The 26839-nt window shown below is 34.8% G+C and overlaps 2 protein-coding genes and 1 long non-coding RNA gene across 4 annotated transcripts; 1 reads left to right on the top strand and 2 right to left on the bottom strand.

Moving 5' to 3' along the window:
• Positions 1-7548, bottom strand: LOC7496058 (pleiotropic drug resistance protein 1-like). Its single transcript, XM_052446477.1, has 25 exons — positions 7523-7548; positions 6808-7140; positions 6446-6566; positions 6244-6332; positions 6062-6146; positions 5811-5970; positions 5642-5718; positions 5355-5408; positions 5165-5255; positions 4776-5077; positions 4387-4668; positions 3984-4300; positions 3725-3885; positions 3547-3650; positions 3302-3458; positions 3106-3222; positions 2876-3015; positions 2446-2778; positions 1824-2114; positions 1653-1736; positions 1415-1548; positions 1081-1308; positions 815-986; positions 465-719; positions 1-360 (listed from the first exon to the last, which is right to left on the bottom strand). Exons 1-25 carry the CDS (start codon positions 7546-7548, stop codon positions 103-105), a joined length of 4371 nt encoding a protein of 1456 aa, XP_052302437.1. The 3' UTR covers positions 1-102.
• Positions 7549-9801: 2253 nt separating this feature from the next.
• Positions 9802-11749, top strand: LOC112328183 (uncharacterized). Its single transcript, XR_002982842.2, has 2 exons — positions 9802-10061; positions 11402-11749. It is a non-coding gene; the product is annotated as an uncharacterized LOC112328183 (long non-coding RNA).
• Positions 11227-18581, bottom strand: LOC7460508 (pleiotropic drug resistance protein 1). Of its 2 annotated transcripts, XM_024605161.2 has the most exons (24): positions 18026-18579; positions 17662-17782; positions 17474-17562; positions 17302-17386; positions 17051-17210; positions 16856-16932; positions 16692-16745; positions 16507-16597; positions 16109-16410; positions 15703-15984; positions 15300-15616; positions 15041-15201; positions 14848-14951; positions 14603-14759; positions 14419-14523; positions 14192-14298; positions 13762-14094; positions 13194-13484; positions 13023-13106; positions 12810-12943; positions 12433-12660; positions 12155-12326; positions 11818-12072; positions 11227-11699 (listed from the first exon to the last, which is right to left on the bottom strand). In XM_024605161.2, the coding sequence occupies exons 1-24, from the start codon at positions 18361-18363 to the stop codon at positions 11442-11444; spliced, it is 4305 nt and encodes a 1434-aa protein (XP_024460929.1). In that variant the 5' UTR covers positions 18364-18579; the 3' UTR covers positions 11227-11441. The 2 variants fall into 2 exon arrangements, with proteins under 2 accessions (XP_024460929.1, XP_024460932.1); XM_024605164.2 differs by lacking the exons at positions 11227-11699; positions 11818-12072 and having other exon boundaries at positions 12146-12326; positions 14192-14331; positions 18026-18581.
• Positions 18582-26839: the final 8258 nt, after the last annotated feature.

Raw genomic sequence — 26839 nt, 5'->3', positions numbered from 1 at the left:
TTAATGAGAGAAGGAGGTGTTAAAGTAGCAAGTTATTTTAGATTCACAATCAAAAAAGAAAAAAAAAGTGAAGCTTATTATATATGTGTATAAAGAAAATTTCTATCGCCTTTGGAAGTTGAAGGCCTTGATAGCGGCGGCAAATAGGAAAGCAAAGAGGACTGTCCAGCCAAGAACCGCGGCTGCAACTACTCCGAGAAAATCATGGTCGAATCCGAAATAGTCCTTCACAAATTGTTTCACTGTTTGAGTTTCGGTGAGGTCTTTCTGTATATCTCCAAACTGGGATACAAGCAATCCATACAAGGACCATGATACTGGACAAGCCCAATAGTACCATCTCCACCATATAGGTATGCTCTGTTACAGACCGAAGCACAAAAATGAATCACAAAATTATTCCACAAGGAAACCCGACACTACGGAGATTTTGAATTTGAAATGATAAGATAGCGAACACTTACGGGCCGAGGAACTATAAACCCTGAGAATAGGTTCCATATCCCGTAAAATGCAGAGGAAACTATGGCAGCGATGTGGTGGTTTGGAGTTATTGCAACAGCCATCATTCCGTAGAAGGTGAAGTATAATAATGTGAAGTACATAAAGAACAGGTACCAGAAGAACTTCGCAACAGTCCATTCAAATCCAATCATCGCATAAACTATAAAGCCATAGGCTGAAGCTTGAACAAAAATATATGGAAGCTCGATCAGGACCTGCAACACAAGATGGAAGTTTGGTAAAGAAAACATGCATAACATTCTACTTGACGACAAGTGAAGTCTCTGTAACGCCTGATGAATTGTGTTACCTGTGCAAAGGCATAGGGCAAAGCTGAATACATTCCAGCAGCTCTTTCCCTGTAGAAGACAGTTCTTTCAACAGCCACCACTGGCTGGACGGATGATGCGTTTTGGACACCAATGAAGAAAACAGCTGCATACATCGAACCCATTGCATTCAAAAGATCTTGGGTACTATTCCTACAGTTTGTGAGAGAAATTAGATCAGCACGTCGAAGCAAACCATCAAAGTCTGAACTTTTAAATTGTTTCAAAGAACCCCGTTGTGGCTTACAATTTGGATCCAAGGTCCCAGAACATTGTCCCAAACATCAAGGCTATAAAGGTTGTGAAAAGAAATCTCACGGCAGTGTATGGTGGATTCCTCCAATATGACCAATGTTGCTTCCATAAGCAAGCCATACATTGTGTGAAAAATGATGTTGAGTACTTCGTAGGGAAACAAAGGTCTGTGGAGCCAGGAGCAGGTGTGCTTAATCCCGCAATGAGTGCTTTGTTTCTCCTGAATTATGTCACACACCATCCACAAATTTTAGACAAATTCTTCACCAAATTCTTAATTAGCATATTTTTCAGTTTGTACCACTTAGCCAAGTACTTTATCTGACCTGAACAGATCTGAATTCTTGTAAATGTTAGAAAAATCAACCTCCAAAGCCATTTCTTGTGCTGAACTAGAAACTTCCAGCATCCAAGTTGCTGGATTATAACCATCTCTAATTTTACCGACTCCTTCAATTGCCTTCACAAATAGAAAGGTATATGACTTAGTCGATGGTTAGTCTGAGTATAGGTCTGAACATACAACTGTTTGTGTTATTTGATAATTAATCACGTCAAACATACCTCAAAATATTTTATTAGATGGGTAGAATGGCGACCCAGAGGCCCCACATATATCTCTTGTCCTCCTCGTTTCATCAGGAATAGCTACATGCCATTTTAAATAATGCAGACTGTTATGGTGATAAAATCATGGCAAAGTTCTGATAGAGATAATTTCCTAACATTTCTTACCTCATCAAAAGCTTCAAATATGTCAATACTAGGCTGGTGGATGGTGCATACAACTGTTCTTCCTGTGTCCACAGTGTTCCTAACTGTTCTCATCACAATGGCAGCGGCTCTAGCATCTAGCCCTGAAGTTGGCTCATCCATGAATATGATAGAAGGGTTTGCAACTAGCTCAACTGCAATGGTTAGCCGCTTGCGCTGCTCAGTGGACAAACCATTCACACCAGGCAACCCCACTAATGCATGGCGCAATGGATTCAACTCCACAAGATCCATGACTTCCTCAATGAACATCTGGAAGCAATTTTGGCAAAGTATAGGTTAATTGGGCGTGTCTGGCTGAATTGAATTGAATTGAAGCTTTCTAGCACCATCACTACAAATATCAACTTCACCAGTACCCTTCTTAGCTATATAGAACAGGTTCAGTGATCTTGATCACAGGATAAAATATAAAATGGAAATGCCTGTTCAACTAGGGAATGCTGATTAAGTGATTGAACTTCATCAGATGACAAGTAAGCCAAAAAGGAAACAAGAAAGATATAAAGAAAAGTTCACAGAACCCCAACATGCACAACGATTCCCAGATGCCTAAAACATATTTAAGGCAGAGAGCACCTACCTTTCTGCTTTCAGAGTCAACTTCAAGGGGTAGACGAAGCCAAGCTGAGTAGAGTAAGGATTCATAGACGGTAACTTGTGGAGAGTGAATATCAGTTTGCTCACAGTATCCAGCAATTCTAGCAAAAGTTTGTTGCTTCTTTGGGTACCCTGAAATCTTGATGTCTCCCTCAATATATCCACCAGTTTTCCTACCAGCTAAAACATCCATCAAAGTTGTTTTTCCAGCACCACTAACACCCATCAAAGCTGTAAGGACACCAGGCCTGAAAGCACCACTCACACCTTTCAAAAGCACCAATCTATCTTTATCAACACCTTGAACTATCATTTCCTGAAAATTTCAATACCAATATGATCAGTTTTGTCATGTTCTGTGAATCATATCACATCAAAGTGAGATATAATCGTACTTTACAAAACTTTGATACCTGTGGCATGTCAACGGAGTAAATAACGTCATCGAATGTGATGGAATGCGGTTCAAATGGAAGAACCATTCCTTTCTTCCTGTTATTGCTGACCTCTCCAATAGCCTCTGAACTACTTCTGCTAATTCCACCTCCACCCTCTGTTGAGAAATTGAAATTATATTGGTAATTAGTAACCAATAGCTTAAAAAATGGAAGACAAACACACTCAATTAATGAAGTTCTTTTACCTGTGTTAGTTCTGTGACTACTTGCATGGTTCGATAACTGAATAGCTCGTTCGGTTTTGCGGGCAGATTCATCACTTTCGGGATCTTCAGATATAACAGCCTGAGGCTTATCAAATGCTGCCAACATGATTTGCAGCAAATTAAAATAAGATCCAACTTTCAAGAGGTGTGAATTTGAGAAGTTAACGACACTTACCATTGAGGAAAGTGAGAGCCAAAACGAAGCAAAGATTGAATAGTAGTATGAATCCTACTGTCGCCCCTATTCCTATCCAATACCAATATGCTTCTGTAAAGAACCCACGACTCTTCAAAACTTGGATTCCTAGTGGTTCTGTGGAGCCTGCAGGAATCTGTGATTCGAAAAATAACTTCAGATACCAGTTGATTATTGAGAGCCGAAGGCATAAATATACAAACGGTGAGTTAAAGAAACCATACATGACTCCAACTATTTCCAAGGAACTCATTCACTACTATTGCGTTCTGCCCGTACATCAATGGTGAAATCCAGTAACCCCATATCCACCATTTCTTTATTTGCTCTGTTCCATTAAACAAAAAACATAGAAAACATAGAAGATGAATTCCTCCAGGTACAATAGTACACTCATCATACCTCTTGACAAGACGAAGCCACCCAATGCAAAAATTGCAAGGAGCACAAATGACCCGAAGGTGTTGGCAACAATCATGTTCCTTCCAGCTGCAGCAATAAATCGAAACAGTGCAGATGCCATCTGGTTAATTAGCACAAGCACCACGTACAGCTTAAAAAACCTGCAAAAAATGAAAGAAAGAAACACAACCTTGTTATAACAGCTGGATCAGAATGGATTCTGGTACAAGTTTACAGAAAATTAAGAATTCTTATTTACCTCGCAATGTTTGGATCAAATCCGATTACATAATAGGTTATGAACACCCAAGTAGCAACTTCAACAAATGAAATGGGAATTTTCAGGACCCATGAAGGAATTGAATATGCCAATGGAGGAAAGAACAGGAGTTCCCTATGCTTGTAAAATACAGGAAGCTTTGCGATGGTCGTAGATTGCTCTGCCGTACCATTAAACATGATCGCGGCCACAGTGAAGAACAAAGCACCAGTATAAATTCCACCATCCATGACTGTATCTCGATGCATATTGGTCCGGAAGAAGAGTGTCATTGAAATGATTGCCAATATTGTAAGCTGATATGAAGAGAAAAGGTGTCACGCTGTACGCAAAGTTCGAAAGTAAAAGAAACTTAGATATTGTAATGACTGTCGATAATTACTTGGGATATCCTGAAGATGTAGACAAATGAGTTCCTCTTCATGAGCAAGTATTCTCTTGAGAAGTTAGCTTTAAGCAGATCCATCTTTCCAGCTCCATACTTTTTGTTTACCAATGCCGCTGGATGGTTCTTGGTCTTGTCAAATGGGATTGAAAGCTCCTCTATGATCCTTCGTCCCACGCTGACTGATTGAAATGCCTCAGCAAATTCGTTGACGGTGACAAACTTGTAAGGCTGATCTTTACGTGCCCAGTACTGCTCTTGATCTTTCCTTGATGTCACCTGCAATGAATTCATTTATTATGATAACACACAAGGCTCTTCTTATAGCCAATAGAAGATCATATTGTAACAAAGGCGCCAAACACAACTGCCTTCTTTTTGCTTACTTCTTGCAAAAAGTCAGCCACGCCCTTTCTTTCAGGGCACTTGAAGCCCATATGTTCAAAAAATTCATGCACATCATCACGAGGCCCCTGGTACACAATATGGCCATCTGACAGAAGAATAATGTCATCAAAGAGATCATAAGTCTCCGGTGCTGGCTGGAGAAGTGAGATGACAGCGGTGCAATTGAGAATGTGAACGGTTTGCCTTAATGAGTTCACAATTTGGTAAGTTGTTGAGCTGTCCAAGCCGGTAGAAATCTCATCCATAAACAATGCCCTTGATGGCCCGACCAGCATTTCACCTATGATCCATTACTATAGATTAGTAGAACGACCAAAAAAGAGTAATTGGTCCCTGATACTAGGATTGGACTAATGGAGAATGTTACCAGTTGTAACACGCTTCCTTTGCCCTCCAGAGATACCCCTTATCATTCCATCCCCTACCATGGTGTCTGCGCAGACTTCCAATCCTAATATCTGTCATTTTTAGAGAAGGCACAAAACATTGAAGGGATATCATTTTTCATGGTTTCTGAAGATTTTTAATGATGCTAGAGTACTGCACACTGATACTACCTTTAAGACATAGTCGGTGCTGACATTTGCCTCTTCAGCTTGTGTTGCTGCTGCCTGCAATATCAGAAACAGCAGAAATTGTAACTTCTTTTAACAATTCTAGCCGAAGATCAAGAGATTTAATAAATTGGTGAAGTAAAAAGAAGGGCCTTTAAATACAGTTTAAATATCAAATGATAAGAACATTGATGGACTGAATAACGATGTTGTTTTATAAAAATGTTTCTGTGTCCTTTCCTTGTCATTTTTCAAACAATTATACAGAAAATAATAATACGTTTCCTCACCTTCATGAAGACATCAACATCAGGATCAGGCATAATGTTGGCTTCTTTCTCTCTTCTGGACAACTCCGCCAACATCTCTGTCAAATGCCAAAATTTTCTCGAGTTATTGATCACCAGAGTAACTTATGATTCTGATGGAAAATGCAAAGAGAGTGTTCATTATTCTAACCATGCAAGTATCCAACCCCTTGGCACCTGGCTGAGAACGCCAAAGTTTCCCTTACGGTCATTTCTCCTATGTGGAGATCATGTTGACTGATATAGGCTGCTGTTCTTTGTGGTACAAACTCATTCATCTCATGACCATTGTAAGTCACACGACCAGAAAGCTACACGAGAGAATTCATCTTTTCAAATTAAAACAGAAAATTAAAACCTAATCCTCATGGATTATACAAATTTACAAGAATATATCACAACCTTCAGACTAGGATCGAGTTTTCCAGCCAATGCCAACAACAGTGTGGTCTTCCCAGAACTTGGAGGACCCAAAAGCAAAGTCAATCTATAACATGTACATCAATAACACAAGAATTAAGAATCGGCTACTAATAATTGAAGGAATTTGTAAGCATACAGATTTTAGATCATGATCATCTTACCTTGATGGTTTGACGATTCCGCTAACATCCTCAAGGATGGTGAATGGTTTCTTTCTATTTGGAAGGATATGAAGAGAAATCAATGCACCCTTCAAAATTGATAGAAAGGTGATTAGTTGACAAGAAAAGCATGACCAAATAAAAAAGAAGTATCATTTTTCATTAGCAATAACTGATGTTAAATGTTTGCTAATGTCGTTACCTCTATTATATTAAATATGAACTTAGCAAATGAAGGCAAAGCACCACGTCCTACATAAGCTTCAGCTCCAATATTTAGATGCTCGTACCGAACCTCAATTGTTGGAAACTGAATTCCAACCCTGAAACACCAAAAATTACAGAAAAATCAAGAGCTTCAACAGACAAAACAGAGTTCCTCTGTATTCCAAGCAAAAGGAGGGAGAACAAAATCCATCTTTTCTTTTTAGATCAATCCCTTTTCAAGTTATGTCATAGAAGTACAGGTTTCGATCAAAGAGCTTGATTCCTTTCTAACATTTTCTCTGCAAACTAAACAAAGTAAATGCACATACCAAAGGAGAAACGAGGAGAATATTTTACCTTTCAATACGACTCTTGAGTTTCCACAAGAACTTCTCATTATCATCGTCTGCAGCTTTGACCAGCCTTTCCAGCAGCTGTTTTCTCTCTTGGACTCCAAGGTTTTCAATATCTACCTCACTAATTACACCTCTTGATGCACTCGTCAATATACCTTTCCTTAAACGATCATAAGTAGGTAGTTTCTCAAGTGCTGCCCATTTTATAGCCTCTTCATCATCTTCTTCTCTTGAAGATATAGAAAATGCTTCCACCGTAGTGTTTCTCCATACCGAAGAACCTGATATTAGCTTTATAAATATCAGCACTCTCCATTGATGATGGATCAGCACACTTAAACAACAACAAAAACAAAACAAACCCCAGAATTTGTTTCCTCTTTCTTGGTTATGGAACTCGAATCAAAGAAATCTTAACAGACAGCTAAAATGAATCAAACCCAGATTTTGTTTTCTTGATAAGGGAAACAAAAGGGAATTGGAGCGTGCATGAAAAATGAGTTCGAAATGTGAGGATATATATTATAGTAATACATAAGTACACTACTGGTGGCTCTTCATGTGAGCACTCAAACTTGTTCGCCTTTCTATGAAGAGGAGAAAACGAGGGGAAAAAAACAGAGGGAAAATTGTTGAAGCTGCAGTTGCTTCCTATTGTTTGATCATGTTAACGAGGGTGTAGTATTTATTTTCAATCTAGTAGAAAAATATTTTACCTTCCAAAGTCTATCATGCTATTCATAGCATTATTCAGCAAGTGCTCAGCGTATTTCAGTAAATGAGAACAAGATAAGATATCATGGACTTGCACTAGATTTTAATAACAGTAAAAGAAATTTCCACATTACAGAGATTTTCATAGCGGTACAGTATCACAAAAGATATTGCTATCAGATTCAGGTCTAAAAGGCCTGTACTTGAGAGAGCTTGTTCATGAGTTAATATATGGAAACCTCTCCTAACGCAATCTCCACTATAAACGTGAGAGAAAGTAAGGAATGTAATTTAACAACGACATCATTTCCTAGAATTCTATTCTAACACTAATTTATAAGTTCCCACAAAAAATGAAGCAGTGTGTATAGGTTTCTGGTGAGAAGAAGGCAAAGTCCAAGAAAACCAAAGGAGTAGATATATAGACCAGTGATCCTCCAGTTGGTTATATGCTAATGAAGTTTTATGATCGGTCCAAGAAGTTCAATAATAGTATTAACACAAAAAAAGGTTTTGTATTATTAAGAAGATTTAATAAGAAAAGAGTTTTCCTATGCGTTTTTACTGTAATAGAGTTTAGTTTCAAGAAAACCATCCCATGACACCAAATGGAACTACAGTACATTAAGTGTTGTTCTTCGTGCGTGGGAGATAGGGAAGATATTATATGTCCCACATGCAATAATGCAAAATGAAGAGTTATGGAAGATGACTTTTTTCACCAAAAAAAAAAAAAAACATCAAGATTACAAAAAATTTTATAAAAAAATCAAAATCAAAATTCATAATAATCTAACTATAAAATAATTCTTAATATTTTGTATTTATTGTAATAATCTAACTATAAAATTTTTATTTTATATTATTCAAATTAATAATTATTGTGAAAAAAGTTATATTACTAAGAAAATCTTTATATTAGATTTATAATAAAAATTAAATTCATGATACTAATAAACTATGAAAATATATATATAAAAAATTTAAACTTTTACATTGCAAAAAAGTTCTTGCATCTAAAAATATATATTATATATGTCCTTTTTTTATTTAAAAAACAATAGGAAAATTATGAGGAATTTCTAAAATGTGTTCTTCAAAATAAGAGCAAATTTAGAAAACTAGTTTTTCTATTTTTGGAAGGAGAAATATTGTATTTGAACATTGAGTTTTTTGTTTTCCTTTTTCTTACTCCAATTTTCAAAAATAAAAAAATTATTCTATTTTTCAACAATCTCTTGTTTTTTTTTATATATTTAAGGAGAATTTATCTACCATCTTTGTTTGCTAGAAAGTCACATATCCGTATTATGTCCATTATACATGTCACATGCGACATCGCGACGAGCAATATGGTAAAAATAGTAAAATTAAAAGTAGGGGCCGCCATCTAATTTTACAATAACTAGGAATTCTAACTGATTTTATTCAAAATTCTAGATAAGGGGTTGATTATGTAATATAAAAGATATAATCATCTTATTCATCATATCTAGGATAAGTTGAATTGTTGTTTGTTTTAAATTAATATGTGTTTGTTGTTCTAACCATTTTGACAAAAGATAGGCATTGGATTTGACATAAACATGTATTTTTCAATTTAAATATTTGTTAATTAACCATCAAGAATATGAGACGAGAATGAATCATCTAATCCTGATTTGGACTCTCAAATTATATGCCAAACAATATGCCACAATGAAAAAAAAACCATAATAATCACCTAGAAACATGAATGTATACCCACCAATTTTATTACTTGATAGTCAACATTCAAAGATAGAAATCAATAACGAGTAGCCTAATTTTGGATTGAGTTCTCAAATAAAAAACAATTGATATCATATGCCACAATGAAAAAAAAATGCCATAACAATCATCTAGAAACACGAATGTATACCCATCAATTTTATTACCTGATAGTCAACATTCAAAGATAAAAGTCAATAATAAATAGCCTAATTTTGGGTTGAGTTCTCAAATGAAAAACAATTGATACATTGTTATTAAACAGAAGTCTCAACACAACTCCACAAATATATCCACACATCAGAAAAAATATTCGCTGACGTATTACAAATAATTCAATAAAACTCAATTAATGTAAACAAATATAATCTACTAAAAAAAAAATTCACACCTCACAAATTAGTAAAATTACTCAAAACAAAACAAATAATAACAATATTCAACAACGCATTTAAAAATTTAAAAACCACCATATATGACGTAAATAATTCTAAAAACAAGTAAATCAAACATTAAGGGTTAAAATTAACCTTTAAAAGTCATTGAAGTCGGTTGGAACTTGACTGGGTGGGTCGAAACGAGGTGAAACAGTGCTAGAAAAATAAAACAGTGGTGGCGCATGTACAAAACATGTGGTGGAACTATAGGTGTTATGGAATGGTTTTCTCACTCGCAAGCGTGTCGGGGGGCGTGAACTCTATCCACAGGTTGCCCCTCCTCTCCTTCTTGCTTTCTAACCGGTGATGTATGTCACTACTGCTCACGGTGGGAGATCAGTGGCTGCAAAGTTTGGTTTGTCTTCTCCTCTTTTCTGCAACAATTTTTAGGATTGTTTTTTTTATTATTAATTTTTTCTTTTGTTAGCTAGGTTTTTCTTTGCAAGAATCTCCTCCTTCATTCTTTATGCGTGTCCCCTTTCTCTTTGAGGTGTTCTCTTCTTTATTTATCTTTCCCAGGATCGTTTGCAAAACATGAAAAACTAAACTGCAAAAATAATATTAGGTAATTATATTGTTTCTTTCTTGATTATGGATTCTAATTAATTAAGTTTCCTTTTCTTAATGAGTAGATTAATTAAGTTTCCTTTTCTTAATGAGTAGGATATCTATCGATAATTTTCTAATTTTGCTTGATCCTACAATTTATTTCTTTTTTCTTTTTTTGCATAATCGCCCATTAATAAAATATTACAAGTAATAATCTTTGTTTGCATAATCGCCCATTAATCATTTTTCTTGGCCATTTTATCAAAATATATAATAACATTATAATTGTTACAGAATAATATAAATTATATCCTGTAATTTTACTTATCAGCTTAAGCTATTGGGTTGAGATGATTCTTTGATATGGTATTAAAGTCTTGATGATTGAGTGGTCACGAGTTCAAATCTCACCAGCTCTATTTATTTGATAAAAATCAAGCACAAGGTAATATAAATTTGTGCAAGTTTCAAGTTTAAAGAGCTTTCACTTGAGGGGGTATGTTAGAGAATAATATAAATCATATCCTGAGACCTTATCTAATAATTTAAATTCTTGAATTGAGATGATTTTTTATCGTAATAATCTTAAATCTTTCTTTTTATTTCAAAACATTACAAGTTTTTAGCTGTTAAAGTTTTGGAATTTTAACTGGTAATCATTTTGGAAACCGTTCTGGTCCTAATCATTTCGATTTTTTTTATAATGATCAGTTATTATTTTTTATTTTCAAGTTGATGATGTAGTTAAATAGGATGACATGTGCCATAGCACTATTGGCTGATCAATAATATGAAGTAGTGAACTAGGTTCACCTCCAAATTTTTTGTTTCTCCTACTCGTCTTGTCTTAAACCAGTCATATTAAGATTAAAAAAAAAAGAATTTTATTTTTAATTATTAAGGAATATAAAAACCTCGTTAAGCATGTAGAATAGTAAAAAATAAATCATTATTTTCTAAACCCAAATAAATAGGAGAAGGACATGGAAGTTACATATAGATTTATGAGACGAAGTATGTATGCAGTTTGTGGAACTACAAGCATTGATTAACATTAACTTAATTATCTTAGTTAATAAGTTTCAATAAACTATATTAACGTGTTGTTACAAACTTGAAATACTAAAATAGCTAGCCTACACACAGAAAAGGGAGAAACATAGAATGAAGCATGTAAAGAAAATCCCTATCGCCTCTGGAAGTTGAAGGCTCTGATAGAAAAGGCAAATATGAACGCAAAGAGGACTGTCCAGCCAAGAACCGCGGCTGCAACCACTCCAACAAAATCATGGTCGAATCCGAAATAGTTCTTCACATATTGTTTCACTGTTTCAGTTTCGGTGAGGTTCTTCTGTATATCTCCATACTGTGATACAACCAATCCATACAAGGACCATGATACGGGGCATGCCCAGTAGTACCACCTCCACCATATAGGTATCCGCTGTTGTAATAGACCAAAGCAGAAAAAAGAATCACGATATTGTTCCTCAAGGTAACCAGTCACTATGGAAACTTAGAATTTGAAATGATTAAGATATATAGTAATATTTAGCACTTACAGGTCGAGGGACTATATACCCCGAGAAGAGGTTCCATATTAAATAAAATGCGGTGGAAACTATGGCAGCAATGTGGTGGTTTGGAGTCACAGCCACAGACATCATTCCATAGAAGGTGAAGTATAATAGTGTGAAGTACATAAAGAACAGATACCAAAAGAACTTAGCAGCAGTCCATTCAAACCCAATCATTGCATAAACTATAACACCATAGACAGCGGATTGAACAAATACATAAGGAATCTCAATCAAGACCTGCAACATAAGATGAAGTTTTGGTGATCAATACATGAAACATGCAATAATAATTTACTTGATGAGGTGAATCCTAGATTACCTGTGCAAAGGCATAGGGCAAAGCTGAATACATTCCGGCAGCTCTTTCTCTGTAGAAGACAGTTCTTTCAACAGCCACCACTGGCTGTACAGCTGATCCATTTTGAAAACCAAGGAAAAGAACAGCTGCATACATTGAACCCATAGCATTGGAAAGATCCTGGGCAGTGCCCCTACAGTTTGTAAGACTAGTTAGATGAATTGGTAGAGCTGCATGTGGCAAACCATCAAAGCGTCACCTTCTATATATATTGTTTTAAGCTAGCCATTGTGACTTACACTTTGGAGCCAAGGTCCCAGAACATTGTCCCAAACATCAACCCTATAAAGGTTGTGAAAAGAAATCTCACGGCAGTGTATGGTGGATTCCTCCAGTATGACCAGTGTTGCTTCCACAAGCAAGCCATACATTGTGTGAAAAATGATGTCGAGTACTGCGTAGAGAAATAAATGTCCTTCGAGCCAGGAGCAGGTGTGCTTAGTTCTGCAATAAGTGCTTTGTTTCTCCTGAATTAAGCCACGCATCAGAGACAAACTTTAGACAAATTGAACTCTAATTCTCAATTATTAAGTGCTTTACTATTTCATGTCATCAAAGCTTATTTGGGAGGGCTTTAGAATATTTTTCAGTACTTTAAAAAACTACTTTAGCTGACCTGAGCAGATTTGAATTCTTGTAAATGTTAGCAAAATCAACCCCCAAAGCCATCTCTTGTGATGATGAAGTAACCTCCAGCATCCAAGTTGCTGGATTATAGCCATCTTTAATTTTACTCACTCCTTCAATTTCCTGAACAATTAAATGAATATTAGTCAATTATAGTTGGTATGAGCATAGGTTATTTAATTATTAACCAAATTACACATACCTCAAAGTACTTAATCAGATGGGTAGAGTGACGACCCACTGGCCCAACATATATCTCTTCACCTCCTCGCTTCATCAGGAATAACTACAATGCCATGTTAATAATCCAGATTATTATGTTGATAAACTCTTGACAAAGCTCTAGCTCAGATAATTTGTTAACAATTTTTACCTCATCAAAAGCATCAAATATATCTATACTGGGCTGATGGATGGTGCAAACAACTGTTCTTCCTGTGTCAACAGTGTTCCTAACTGTTCTCATCACAATGGCAGCGGCTCTAGCATCTAGCCCTGAAGTTGGCTCATCCATGAATATGATAGAAGGGTTTGCAACTAGCTCAACTGCAATGGTTAGCCGCTTGCGTTGCTCAGTGGACAAACCATTCACACCAGGCAACCCAACTAATGCACTGCGCAACGGATTCAACTCCACAAGATCCATGACTTCCTCAATGAACATCTAGAAATGTAGAAGTTGACTGGGTTAGGCCGACTAAAAAAACCATAATATTTAGCACAATCACCGCATAAGATCAAGTTCACCAGCAGTATCCTTTGCTAGATAGAACCGGGACATTGATCTTGATCTAAGGATAAAGTATAAAATGGTAAAGCTAAATTAAACTTAATTGGATGAAACAAGCACGAAAACAAGAAAATATTCACGGAACCACAAATCTGCACGCTAAATACCTAATGTATGAAGCGTATTTAAATTCAAGGCAAAGGGTGCCTACCTTTCTGGTTTCAGAGTCAACTTCTGAGGGTAGACGAAGCCAAGCTGAGTAGAGTAAGGATTCATAGACGGTAACTTGTGGAGAGTGAATGTCATTTTGCTCACAGTATCCAGAAATTCTAGCAAAAGTTTCTTGCTTCTTTGGGTACCCTGAAATCTTGATGTCTCCCTCAATATATCCACCAGTTTTCCTACCAGCTAACACATCCATCAAAGTCGTTTTTCCAGCACCACTAACACCCATCAAAGCTGTAAGGATACCGGGCCTGAAAGCACCACTCACACCCTTCAAAAGCGCCAGCCTATCCTCAGCGACTCCTTGAACTTTCATTTCCTGCAAATCTCAACACCAACATGATCAGTTTTTCCATGTTCATTCAATCATATGACATCAAAGCGAGGTATAATCGTACTTCACTAAATCTTGATACCTGTGGCATGTCAACGGAGTAAATAACATCATCAAATGTGATGGAATGTGGTTCAAATGGAAGAACCATTCCTTTCTTCCTGTTGTTGCTGGCCTCACCAATGGAATCTGAACCACTTCTATTAATTTCAACTCCACTCGTTGCTTGTAAATTGAAAATATATCGATAATCTGATACCTAATAGGCTGGAAAATGACTTGAGCACTTCATTATTTGAGTTCTTTTACCTGTGTTGGTTTGGTGACTGATTCCACGGTTTGATAACTGAACAGCTCCTTCAGAATCACCACTTTCCGGTTCTTCAGATATAACAGCCTGAGGCTTCTCATATGCTGCCAACATAATTTGCTATATATTAATATAAGCTCCAACTTTCAAGAGGTATGGCGTTGTGAAGGTAATGACACTTACCATCGAGGACAGTGAGGGCCACAACAAAGCAGACATTGAATAGTAGTATGAATCCTGCTGTTGCCCCGATTCCTATCCAGTACCAATACGCTTCTGTGAAGAATTCGCGACTCTTCAAAACTTGGATTCCTAGTGATTCTGTGGAGCCTGCAGGAATCTGTGATTCGAAAAATAACTTCAGATACCAGTTGATTATTGAGAGCCGAAGGCACAAATATCCAGACGGTGAGTTAAAGAAACCATACATGACTCCAACTATTTCCAAGGAACTCATTCACTACTATTGCATTCTGCCCGTACATCAATGGTGAAGCCCAGTAACCCCATATCCACCATTTCTTTATTTGCTCTGTTCCATTCAACAAAAAAACACAATGAGTTCCTCCAGGTTTGGCAGAAAAAATATAATTTTCGAGTGCGATATTATACTCATCATACCTCTTGACAAGATGACGCCACCCAACGCAAAAACTGCGAGGAGCACAAATGACCCGAATGTGTTGGCAACAATCATGTTCCTTCCAGCTGCAGCAATAAATCGAAATAGTGCAGATGCCATCTGGTTAATTAGCACAAGCACCGCGTACAGCTTAAAAAACCTGCAAAAAATGAAAGAAAGAAACACAACCTTGTTATAACAGCTGGATCAGAATGGATTCTGGTACAAGCTTACAGAAAATCAAGAATTCTTATTTACCTTCCAATGTTTGGATCAAATCCGATTACATAATAAGTTAGGAACACCCATGCAGCAACTTCAACAAATGTAATGGGAATTTTCAGGATCCAAGGCGGAATTGAATATGTCCATGGAGGAAAGAATAGGAGTTCCCTTTGCTTGTAGAACACAGGAAGCTTTGCGATGGTCATAGACAGCTCAGCCATACCATTAAACATGATCATGATCGCAGTGAAGAACAAAGCACCAGCATAAATTCCACCATCCTCGACTGTATCTCGAGGCATCTTGGTCCGGAAGAAGAGTGTCATTGAAATAATTGCCATCATTGTAAGCTGATACGAAGTGAAAAGGAGTCACATTGAATGCAAAATTTGAAAGTAAACAAAACTTGGATATTGTAATGACTATCGATAATTACTTGGAATATCTTGAAGATGTAGACAAATGAGTTCCTCTTCATGAGCAAGAATTCTCTTGAGAAGTTAGCTTTAAGCAGATCCATCTTTCCAGCTCCATACTTTTTGTTTACCAATGCCGCTGGATGGTTCTTGGTCTTGTCAAATGGGATTGAAAGCTCCTCTATGACCCTTCGTCCCACGCTGAGTGATTGAAATGCCTCAGCAAATTCGTTGACTGTGACAAACCTGTAAGGCTGATCTTTACGTGCCCAATACTTCTCTTGATCTTTCCTAGACGTCACCTGCGAAAAACTCCTTCATTATCGATCATGAAGATTGTGATACTTACACGAGGCTCTTTTTATTGAACATAGGAGATCCTAGTGTAGTAAAGGTTCCATGTAAAACCGCTTCATTTAAGCTTACTTCTTGCAGAAAATCTGCCACGCCTTTTCTTTCAGGACACTGGAAGCCCAAATGTTCAAAAAATCCAAGCACATTTTCACGAGGACCCTGGTACACAATTTGGCCATCTGACAGGAGAATAATGTCATCGAAGAGGTCATAAGTCTCCGGTGCTGGCTGGAGAAGCGAGATGACGGCAGTGTAATTGAGAATGTGAATAGTTTGCTTTAATGAGTTCACAATTTGGTGAGTTGTTGAGCTGTCCAGGCCTGTAGAAATCTCATCCATAAACAATGCCCTTGATGGTCCGACCAGCATTTCACCTATGACAGATCAATGGAGATTTTTGTAGATTAATTGGAGAGTGAAGCGAAATAATTTTTCTCTGATGTTAGTTATGGACTAATGGAGATTTTTACCAGTTGTAACACGCTTCCTTTGTCCTCCAGAGATACCCCTTATCATTTCATCACCTACCAGAGTATCTGCGCAGACCTCCAATCCTAATATCTACAATTTCCAGAGAATTTAAGAGATTTAGAGATATTCTGTTCACGTTTTCTGAAGACTTTCATGACATTTCAATGCTACATAGTGGTACTACCTTTAAGACGTAATCGGTGATGACATTGGCCTCTTGACCCTGTGTTGCTACTGCCTGTAATACCAGAAACAACAGAAAATGAACATTGCTTTCTACATCATCGTAGCTTATTCTAGCTACTATGAAGGAAGTCTAATAGGCAAAATATTAATATCTTTCATCACCTTCAAGAAGACATCAATATCTGGATCAGGCTTAATGTTGGCTTCTTTCTCTCTTCTCGACAACTCTGCCAACATATCTGACAATTGCAAGGATTTTTATTTAGTAGTCATGTTTAAATTATGAATATTGAACAGATCACAAGAGTGGATTATGATTCTGTTGGGTGCAAATAAAATCTAGTCCATTATTCTAACCGTGAAGGTTTCCAACCCCTTGGCATCTGGCAGAGAAGGCCAAAGTTTCCCTCACGGTCATTTCTCCTATATGGAGATCTTGTTGACTGGTATAGGAAGCCGTTCTTTGTGGTACGAACTCGTTCATCCCATGACCATTGTATGTCACGCGACCAGAATACTGCAAGAAAGAATTCAGCTTCTCAAATTAAAGCAGAAAACTAAAGCTAAATCCTCATGGAATACACAAATTTACGAGAATCTATCACCACCTTAAGACTGGGATCAAGCTTTCCAGCCAATGCCAACAGAAGAGTGGTCTTCCCAGAACTTGGAGGACCCAAGAGCAGAGTCAATCTAAAACATGTACATAGCAAAAAACAAAACTTAAGAATAGGCAACTAACTATTGAAGCAAACAGATTCTAGATCATGATCATCTTACCTTGATGGCTTGATGATTCCACTAACATCCTTAAGGATGGTGAGTGGTTTCTTTCTACTTGGAATTATACGAAGAGCAATGAGTAGATCCTTCAAAATTGATGTATGAGTTATTAGCTAATAAGAAAAGCATCATATTTTGGCAATCGGTAGTAATAACTGATGTCAAATGTTTGCAGCTGTAGTTACCTCTATTATACTAAAAGTGAACTTAGCAAATGAAGGCAAAGCACCACTTCCTACATAAGCTTCAGCTCCAATATTTAGATGCTCGTACCGCACTTCAATTGTTGGAAACTCAATTCCAACCCTGAAACGCCAAAAATCAAGAACTTCAACAGCCAAAACAGAGTTCCTCTGTATTCCAAGTAAATAGAGGGAGAACAAAATCCATATTTTCTTTTTAGATCAATCCATATATCATGAAAGAGAGACTAACAAGTATCCAATTAAGTAGAACCATTTTGTTTCGATCTAAAAGCTTGATTCCTTTCTAAAATTTTCTCTGCAAACCAAACAAAGTAAATGTACAAACCAAAGGAGAGTATTTTACCTTTCAATACGATTCTTGAGTTTCCACAAGAACTTCTCATTATCCTCGTCTGCAGCTTTGACCAACCTTTCCAGCAACTGTTTTCTCTCTTGGACTCCGAGTTTTTCGATATCTACCTCACTACTCACACCTCTCGATGCACTCATCAATATACCTTTCCTTAAACGATCATAAGTAGGTAGTTTCTCCAGCGCAGCCCATTTTAGAGCCTCTTCATCATCTTCTTCTCGTGAAGATCTTGAAAATGCTTCTACAGTACTGTTTCTCCATACAAACGAACCTGCTCTTAAACTATCTCTTAAACTACTACTAGCTCTGTAAATATCAGCACTCTCCATTGATGGTGGATAAGTATACTTAAACAGCAACTAAAACAAACCAAACCCCAGATTTTGTTCCTCTATTCTTCTTTCTGGGTTTTGGAACTTGAATCATAGAAATCTAAATGAACAGCTAAAATGATTTTGTTTTCTTGAGCTTCCAAGGGAGACAAAGTACTGAAGTGGAGCGCCAATGAAAAAATGAACATGATCGTGCGGATTAATAAGGACGCCACTGGCGTCCTTTTAAGGACTCTACTGGCGTCTTTTTTTTTTTTTTTTTGAACGGTCAAACTTGTTTACATTATGCAAACAGCAGACTATTACGGGGAGGAAAAAACGAGAAAATAGTTGAAAGTTTTTTGCTTCCTATTATTTGATCATGTTAACCATGCTGTAATTATTTTTGAATTCGCAAAATATGATTTATTATTTTTTAATATATTTTTTAAAGTAAAATTTTTTAAAATTTTATATTATTTTATATTTAATTTTTATAAAATAAATAAAAATAATGAGATTTAAACTCGTGATTGTTTTGATCATTAATTCTGATATCATATTAAAGAATTATTTTAATCCAATAACTTAAGTTATTTGATCAAATTACAAAATATAATTTATATTATTTTCTAATAATTTTTAATATATATGAAAAAAACACTTATATTAAGGTTTTTAAAAAAATTAATTGAAAAAAATATTAATAAATTAATATAATCTTTTCTTACATCCTAGTATAATATCCATGGTAAAATTTGGGGGGAAAAGATGCTTCTATGGAGTTGAATTTTCAATTTTATGAATTCTCCGAGATTGATAATTAATGGTGAAAATCGTCGAAAGTTATTTGCTTCCTGTGACCAAGTCGACCACACTGTAATTATATTCAATATGTGTGAAAAACAAAATATCTTTCAAGAATCCTGTCCATATCAGGATTCAGCCAGTACGATATTAAAGTTTAAAAAACCTTTATTTTGAAAATATCTATTAATAGATCAAGGAAAAATGTTGATTGCTGATAAGAAAAGGATGCTTCTATATATGGGGTTGAATTTTCCATTCATTACCTCCGGTTAGAGAGATTGATGATCATGGGTCCTTAAAGAAAAGTTTCTCCCATTTCCATCCTAACAATGTCATGTTTTTATATCAATTTGGAAATTGAACTCCTATATAAATTAATTGGTCCTTAAAGAAATTGTTTTTTTTCTAACAAAATAAAAAAAATATATAAAAAATAGTTAAGAAATAAAAAAACTGATGGCCGGGATGTTTTTTATTATTATTTTTTGTTTCTATAAGCTTTTATTTTATTTTAAAATGGTGGATGCAGTGAATAAAATTCTCCAGTTAAACCAGGTCCCTGTAGTCAGGAATTCCATCGATATCTTTTCCAATGATTTACCTGGATTGCCTTTGTGCAAGGAGTTTAAGTTATGAATTTATTTGGTTCTGGATACCAAGTCAATATCAATGACACCGTATATAATAGCGCCAAAAGAGTTGAGGAAACTAAAGGATCAGCTGCAGAATTTATTGGATAATGAAACCCACACATTACCCTTTTTAATTTATTTTTTTAAATAACAAGCTATTTTTTAACGATAATTATATTATATTATATTATATTTATTGATTATGGGATGCCTAGCTAATGTTTACAAAATTGGAAGTAGGGGGACTATATTGAGAATTTATTGATAGTTGGGGACTAATTTGAGCAACGCCCTTATTTTAAGATGACAAGAAAATTGCAAACAATAAGACAAAGGGAGATTCTGAAAAGTCAAAACAGGCAAGTTTGAATGGTTTTCAGTTTGATATGTCCGCATGATTTTCTTCTCGTATAAAATCAAAGCACCTAGAAATGTGAGAATAATATATATATATATATATATACTTTTCGAAAAGAATGAGAAGCTTCTGAGTTAAAATTGATTTTCACGGCTGGTATTCAAAGATGGTGAGCCATGAGTTTTTCGGTAAGGTGAGCCATGATTTTTTTTATAATAATTTTTTATATATAAAAGTGGCTTTAATTGGCCTTTTTATCACTAAAATTGAATAATTTTAAACCATTCATTAAAATCCATTACAAACTTCTGTTAAATTGATTAGGCACCGTTAGTTGATTTGAATAAAGGGTACAAAGCATATCAAATATATAGCTTAATTAAAAACATTAAACTCGTTTATCATAAAATGAAACCCACACATTACCCTTTTATTTTTTTTAATAAATAACAAGCTATTTTTTTAACGATAATTATATTATATTATATTTATTGATTTTAATATTAATTTAAATAAAACAATAATAATAATGATTAGTTTTTATCTTAATTTTATCTTTGATAATCTCCAGCTTCCAGAAACTTGAGATGAAACGATATCCTTGCAAATAATTAGAAGTTACTGATCAATTAAAATTGATTAGTTGAGATCAGTGCTCAAATATGGTACTGAGAATTTTCAAGTTTTCTTGTCACAAATTTTATCCGGATAATTCCTAATAAACAACAGAGAATTAATGCACGTTATATTCATTTTTTTAAGAAAAAAAAAATAGGTATGTAATGCTCAGTTTAAATTAATATATATATATATATATATATATATATATATAGAAAATCAAATCCATAAAAAATTAAATTTTGTTTTGAGAGTGTGGTTGTGGTTGCTTTTCAAAGTGTTTTTCACTCGAAAATACATTAAAATAATATTTTTTTAATTTTTTAAAAATTATTTTTAATATCAGCGCATTAAAATGATTTGAAAACACTAAAAAAATATTAATTTAAAGTAAAAAATAATAATTTTTAATTTAAAAAAAAATATATTTTTAAAACACAAAAACAAACAGAAATATATACATCAATCCCTTCCATTTTCTATCTCCAATCAACCGATTTCGTGCTCTCCCACCTTTAACCTCAAGCCATTAACATTAATTTCACGCATGGGCCCTTTTTTACTAATGTTTTTCATAAATGTACTTCTGTGGTGGAGGATATTGCCTTATGGTCGTGGTGAATGGTGAATGGTGACGGGTGATTTTATGGTGAAATATTTGGACTTTGAGAAATAAAACGTGAAAAAGTCTCTAATTTTTTAATGCCATGGATAAAATTGGGAAACTTGCTAGAAAACAGAGGCTGTTAGGAACAAATTATAATTACTAAATTAGTGATCGACAACTAAGCATCTTACTAACTTAATATATAGAGGAATTAAGTTACGAACGGATTTGACCTTACGTGGATTAATATTCATGTAGTATTTGAAACTATCATAACTAATTAATTAATTTTGCTAAATCACAAGGATTAAGTTATAATAAACTCTTTCCAATTAAAAGTTATGTCAATATATTACCTACTGTTCTCCACTAAAACTTTGACTGCTTTTTGGGTGAAGCTACTCTTCTCCTTTTTTTCAATTCAGTTTTTTTATTTTTCATTTCTCCTATTTTTTCTTTCAATTGCATCCTTTTTTTTATTTTCGATTTCATTGATAAATTTTTTTTAATAATCATTTAGGGTATCTTTAGACTAGCAAAGTTAACTAGATCATATTAAGGCAACTTCAATACGGTTTAATTTTAAATTTAAGCTAGGTAAAGAGTCGGGTCGAAATATTTTTTTATAAATTTCATCCTTTTTTTTTCTCAAATTCATCCCCATATTTTTTTTATTGATTAGTTGGGTTATTTTTTGATAGGCTAAGTCGATTGGGTCTTATCGAGATAACTTCTACACAGTTTAATTTTAAACCTAAGTTAGGCAAGGAGTTAGGTCATGAGATTTTTTTCTATCAATTTTATTTTTTCATTTCATCCTACGATTTTTTTTACTGATCGGACAAGTTATCTTTGGACTAGCTAAGTTGATTGGTTCATGTCAAGACAACTCTCACACAATTTATTTTATATTTTTTTTCATATTTTCTCTTCCTTCAAACACTGTACCTATTCTTTTCTTTCTTATGTGCACATGTTGCAAAGAATGATCGTTTATGTTTTAACTTTCTAAATAAATGGTAAAATATTAGTAGGTAAAATAAAAACTTTGAATCACAATTTATTACAATATACTTACTATTAATTATTTTTTATTAAATCGATTTTCTTTAAGATGTAAGAGCAAACAAAAGTAAGTAATTATTATCTCTAATTGTAGATCAAGTTACATCAAAGTTCTTTAAATTATTTAAAAATATATAATTATATAAGGTTCAAATTATGTATCATTTATAACTTTATTAATTTCCAATCAAGTCTTTTCATAAAACTAATGAAATCAAATAATACAATTTATGACATTGCTTTCAAAAGGAGTAATTAAAAATTTATATTGAACATACATCAAGAATTTTTATTTTTATTTCATTGTAGGATATGATTTTTAATATTCAATAATTACTTGTATAAATATTTAATTTTGTTGAATAAATATGTTTAGATGGATATTTGTATTCAATATATTCATCAATTGACATAATAATAATAATAAGCGGTGAATTTCAAAACTGAGTATTGCATGCTTTATGACTGCATTGATTTGGTGCAAAAGAGGCCTCTTATTGTGGTATTGTAGGTTAAAATCACGTTTATCACCATAAAGGTTTGTTGAAGGGTGAGGCACTTTGAGTACATGCCGATCATGACAAAGATCTCTAAGGCACCCTTTTATGAGTACTCTTGATCCTTTAGTTCCAATGGTTCTCACAGGAGTCATCTTTGAGGGATCTATCCCTATCTAGGATATTACAACTATGGAAAGGATGTTGACAGAGCTATCATAATCCACCAATATCAAGTGGACTTTATGGTTAGCCAAAACCATGGAAATAACCAGTGTGTCTTTATAGGGATAAGTCACCCCTTCTCTATTTTCTAGAATGAAAACAATGGGCTCGTGTTATGGGCTTTGTTGGCAAGCCATTATAAGGATCTATCTCTTATATTTCCTCTTGCCACTAGAGGTGTCTCCCCTATCCTGGTGCCTCTTAGAATCACATTAACCTCGAGTAGAGCTTGGATAGGTTGGCTAGGTTCTTCTTTATCCTGATTTACGTGGGCATTCCCCTTAACAAACTGCTTCAAGTATCCCTTAAATATCAGTCTTTCAATTTCATTCCTCAACATGAAGTAATCTTTAGTATCATGCCTTTTTCCTTGTGGAACAAATTAACAAAATTAGAAGAGCATGTGTGGAGGCGATGCCATAAAAGGTGGGTATTAAACATAGTCTTTTATTTTGATAGCCATGAAAAATATTGTGAGGGTGATGTTTTGGGGAATAATGTTCCTTATCTCAAGGTATTGCTCGCGCTTCCTTACTGGTCTTTTATGACATTTCTTTGAATTATTCTCTCTACTAGAAAAATGACTCCGCTTGAAGGGCTTTTTATCTTAAGCCTCTTGATAGAAACAAGGAGGTTCATGTCACAATATATTAATTTTCTCTACCCGGATGTGATTTTTCATAACCTGTTTTACTTTCATAAAGCTTCTATCTGGCAGGGCGTACAAGCCCTTCCACATGGAACATTCTTTTACCTCATTTATCAAAGCTTCTAAGGTCATTGACTCAATCAATTCTTCCATGTGAAGCATCTCTTCACTGAACCTTTTCAAATATGCTCAAGTGGACTACCCTCTTATCTGAGTAACACTAAAGAGTTCAGTGGAGCTTCTTTTGGCAGGTATGCTGGTGTTGAACCTTGACACGAGTTTTGCACAAATATCATTGAAATTCGTTGTAGAGCTTGGCTCTATATTGTTATAATATGCTCTAGTTGACCCTCTAAAGGTCGTAGGCAGGATCTTGCACAAGCGTCACCATCTTGGATGACCAGCTCACAATAGCTATGCATGTTTTGGACATGCTCTCTAGGAGCTGCCAAACCATCATAATTGTCTAAGGTCATCTTTATAAAGATATACTCCTTGGGGATATGGGTATGTAAGACCCGTCTAGACAAAAAGATCCATTTATCTTATAAGGACTATAAGTCCCATCTTAAAGGTGTCGACCGACCATATTTTTCTAGACTTTTTCCTGACAGACTCTTGGGAGCCAAAGGATTCTAGCGTGGAACAACATGATTGATGGTTAATTTCTTTCTCATAGTGGCCAAAGGGATTACATTTGGATTGATTGCTTATTGGGAGAGTTTCATGTCGGTAAGAATGATCCCTAGGGAGCTAGTGAATCATTATAATGGAAAGTTATCCATGTTATTTTACCTTGTCTTTTCTGGTTAGGATAGTTGTCTCCTAGCAGAGGGGAAGGCTTATGGTTGAAAGATTGGTAACGAAGAAGCTACATCATGTGTTGGAGCTTACTGGTATGGTGAGGTTTGACGTTGTCCCTGGGATGCCAAAATGACTTGGATAAGAGCTTGCACTTAGTTAATGAGTTGTTGAAGCTCTAAAGGGGATGGTAGAATAGACGTATCAGCTGTTGCAGAGAGGTCTGTGACATGTCTCATCCCAGGGGTTTTTTGATTGTCTGTCATTAATAGCGATTAGGGGCGTCAAAAACCAGCTCTAGAAAAGTAGTTGATGACTTTTTTTTATTGTTTTTGCACAAATGACACCAATTAATGATCTCTCGGGATCCAATATTCTCAGTAATAGTGTTTGAGTATTAAGAAAATGAATGATCATACGTTCACGTCAATATTCCATTCCTAGGGACAAGAAGAGCAGATGATTGGTCGTAGAAGTCTTAGTTCCTGCAAAATAGTCTTTTTTATCGGATTTAGGGACCCTCCAATACTTAAGTCAGTGACTTTATAGTAATGGTTGTGAAGAGAAGAGCATTAAACTCTAAGAACAAGAACATTCGCTTTTAGTTTTGGTGCAATAAATTCTTTTAAAATGTATGATAAGAGAACAACGATCGTGAATCCTTTTACCTAGGTGGTTCAGCGGGTATTTATAGTCCTTGTACTTTGAGTCTTTTTGTTTAAGAGGATGAAAGTATTTTCCTCTTGAATATCTTAGTAAGGAAAAAGTATCTTACTTCAACATTAATGCTGATAGAAACGTCTTCTTACACAAATTAATATTGATGGGAATTACCCTTACACGCCATTAATGTTGATGAACAAGCAGTAGAGCTATAGAAGACTTTTATACCTTATTTCGTACATAACATTTAACGTTGGTAGGAATAGCCTTATCATGACATTAATGTCGATTAAAATATAATTGGCTTTTAGAGGATTTTTATACACCCAAAGGTGTAGAAGAATGATTATCCAAAGATTTAGTGTTGTGTTATATCCACGTGCACTTGGGCCTAATGTAAACATGAGGAATTTGGGTTCGGCACCTTGCCAGAACTACAAGTGTTTGAGCTCAGCACATAGCTGAGCCCAAAGGATGTTGGATCTAGTATCTTGCCAGACCCACAAGCGTTTGGGCTAAGCACGTAGGTAAACATATGATATAGTTAAATTTAGGGATGTTGGGTCTAATATCTTGTCAGATCCACAAGCATTTAAGCTCTGCAAATTGCTGACACCAAAAATATTGTATATAGAAAAAGAACAAGACCCGCGTCAATAACTTCATATATCAGTTGATATTGAATGCCGAAGGCACAAATATACAAAGGGTTAGTTAAAGAAACCATACATGACTCCAACTATTTCCAAGGAACTCATTCACTACTATTGCGTTCTGCCCGTACATCAAGTAATAATAATGGTAAGTTATACTTAAATCTGAGTATTAGTTAATGTATATAAAAAGACACCATGTCAAATTAGGGCCCCGTCGATATATGGAAGTTGAATAGAATTGTCACGAATTGTCGGCCAGTCAAAACTCGTGAATCATGAAGTGAAATGACGTTTTACCTTTCTGTTTTTCTACCAGCATAGGGCATAGGTAATTCACGTTGACATGAAGAAGTTATGTCTATTATAGCATCTTTATTGGAAGATGTATTTTATAAAAAGTAAGTTGATAAAATAATATTTTAAATAATATAAATATAGTTTTTTTATTATATATATTCTAATGAAAAAAATTATTTAAAAAATCAATTGTATTAAAGTGCAATAAATAAGTATTTTATTTTTTTAATGATTTTGATATTATTATTTTTCACATGGCTATATTTAATTGGTTTATTTTTTTATTGGCTTCATTTTATTAATTTTGGTTTTTTAAGAGATGTATAAGAATAATATTTATAGAAAAAAAAGATATTTTAACATTTTATTTAATTTTTTTTATAACATGAAAAACAAATGAAGAAAAGTGAAAATATTACTTTTTATTTTATTTTTTACTCTCCATTTTACACCTGCGTGCGTTGGAGTTGCTCGTTTCCACAGTTTTTTGGGTTTCTAGAACCACAGCGATATAATTTTCCATTGGCAGCATCAACTGATTGGGTTGTGTGACATCATTCATGATGATGCTTTTTTAATGTGTTTTTTTTTTTTCTAAGGATAATTTTAAAACTTA

Source organism: Populus trichocarpa, chromosome 1 (assembly GCF_000002775.5).
Source record: "Populus trichocarpa isolate Nisqually-1 chromosome 1, P.trichocarpa_v4.1, whole genome shotgun sequence".
Taxonomy (NCBI): domain Eukaryota; kingdom Viridiplantae; phylum Streptophyta; class Magnoliopsida; order Malpighiales; family Salicaceae; genus Populus; species Populus trichocarpa.
The sequence above is the reverse complement of the archived record's forward strand: the minus strand, read 5'-3'. Positions and strand labels throughout refer to the sequence as shown.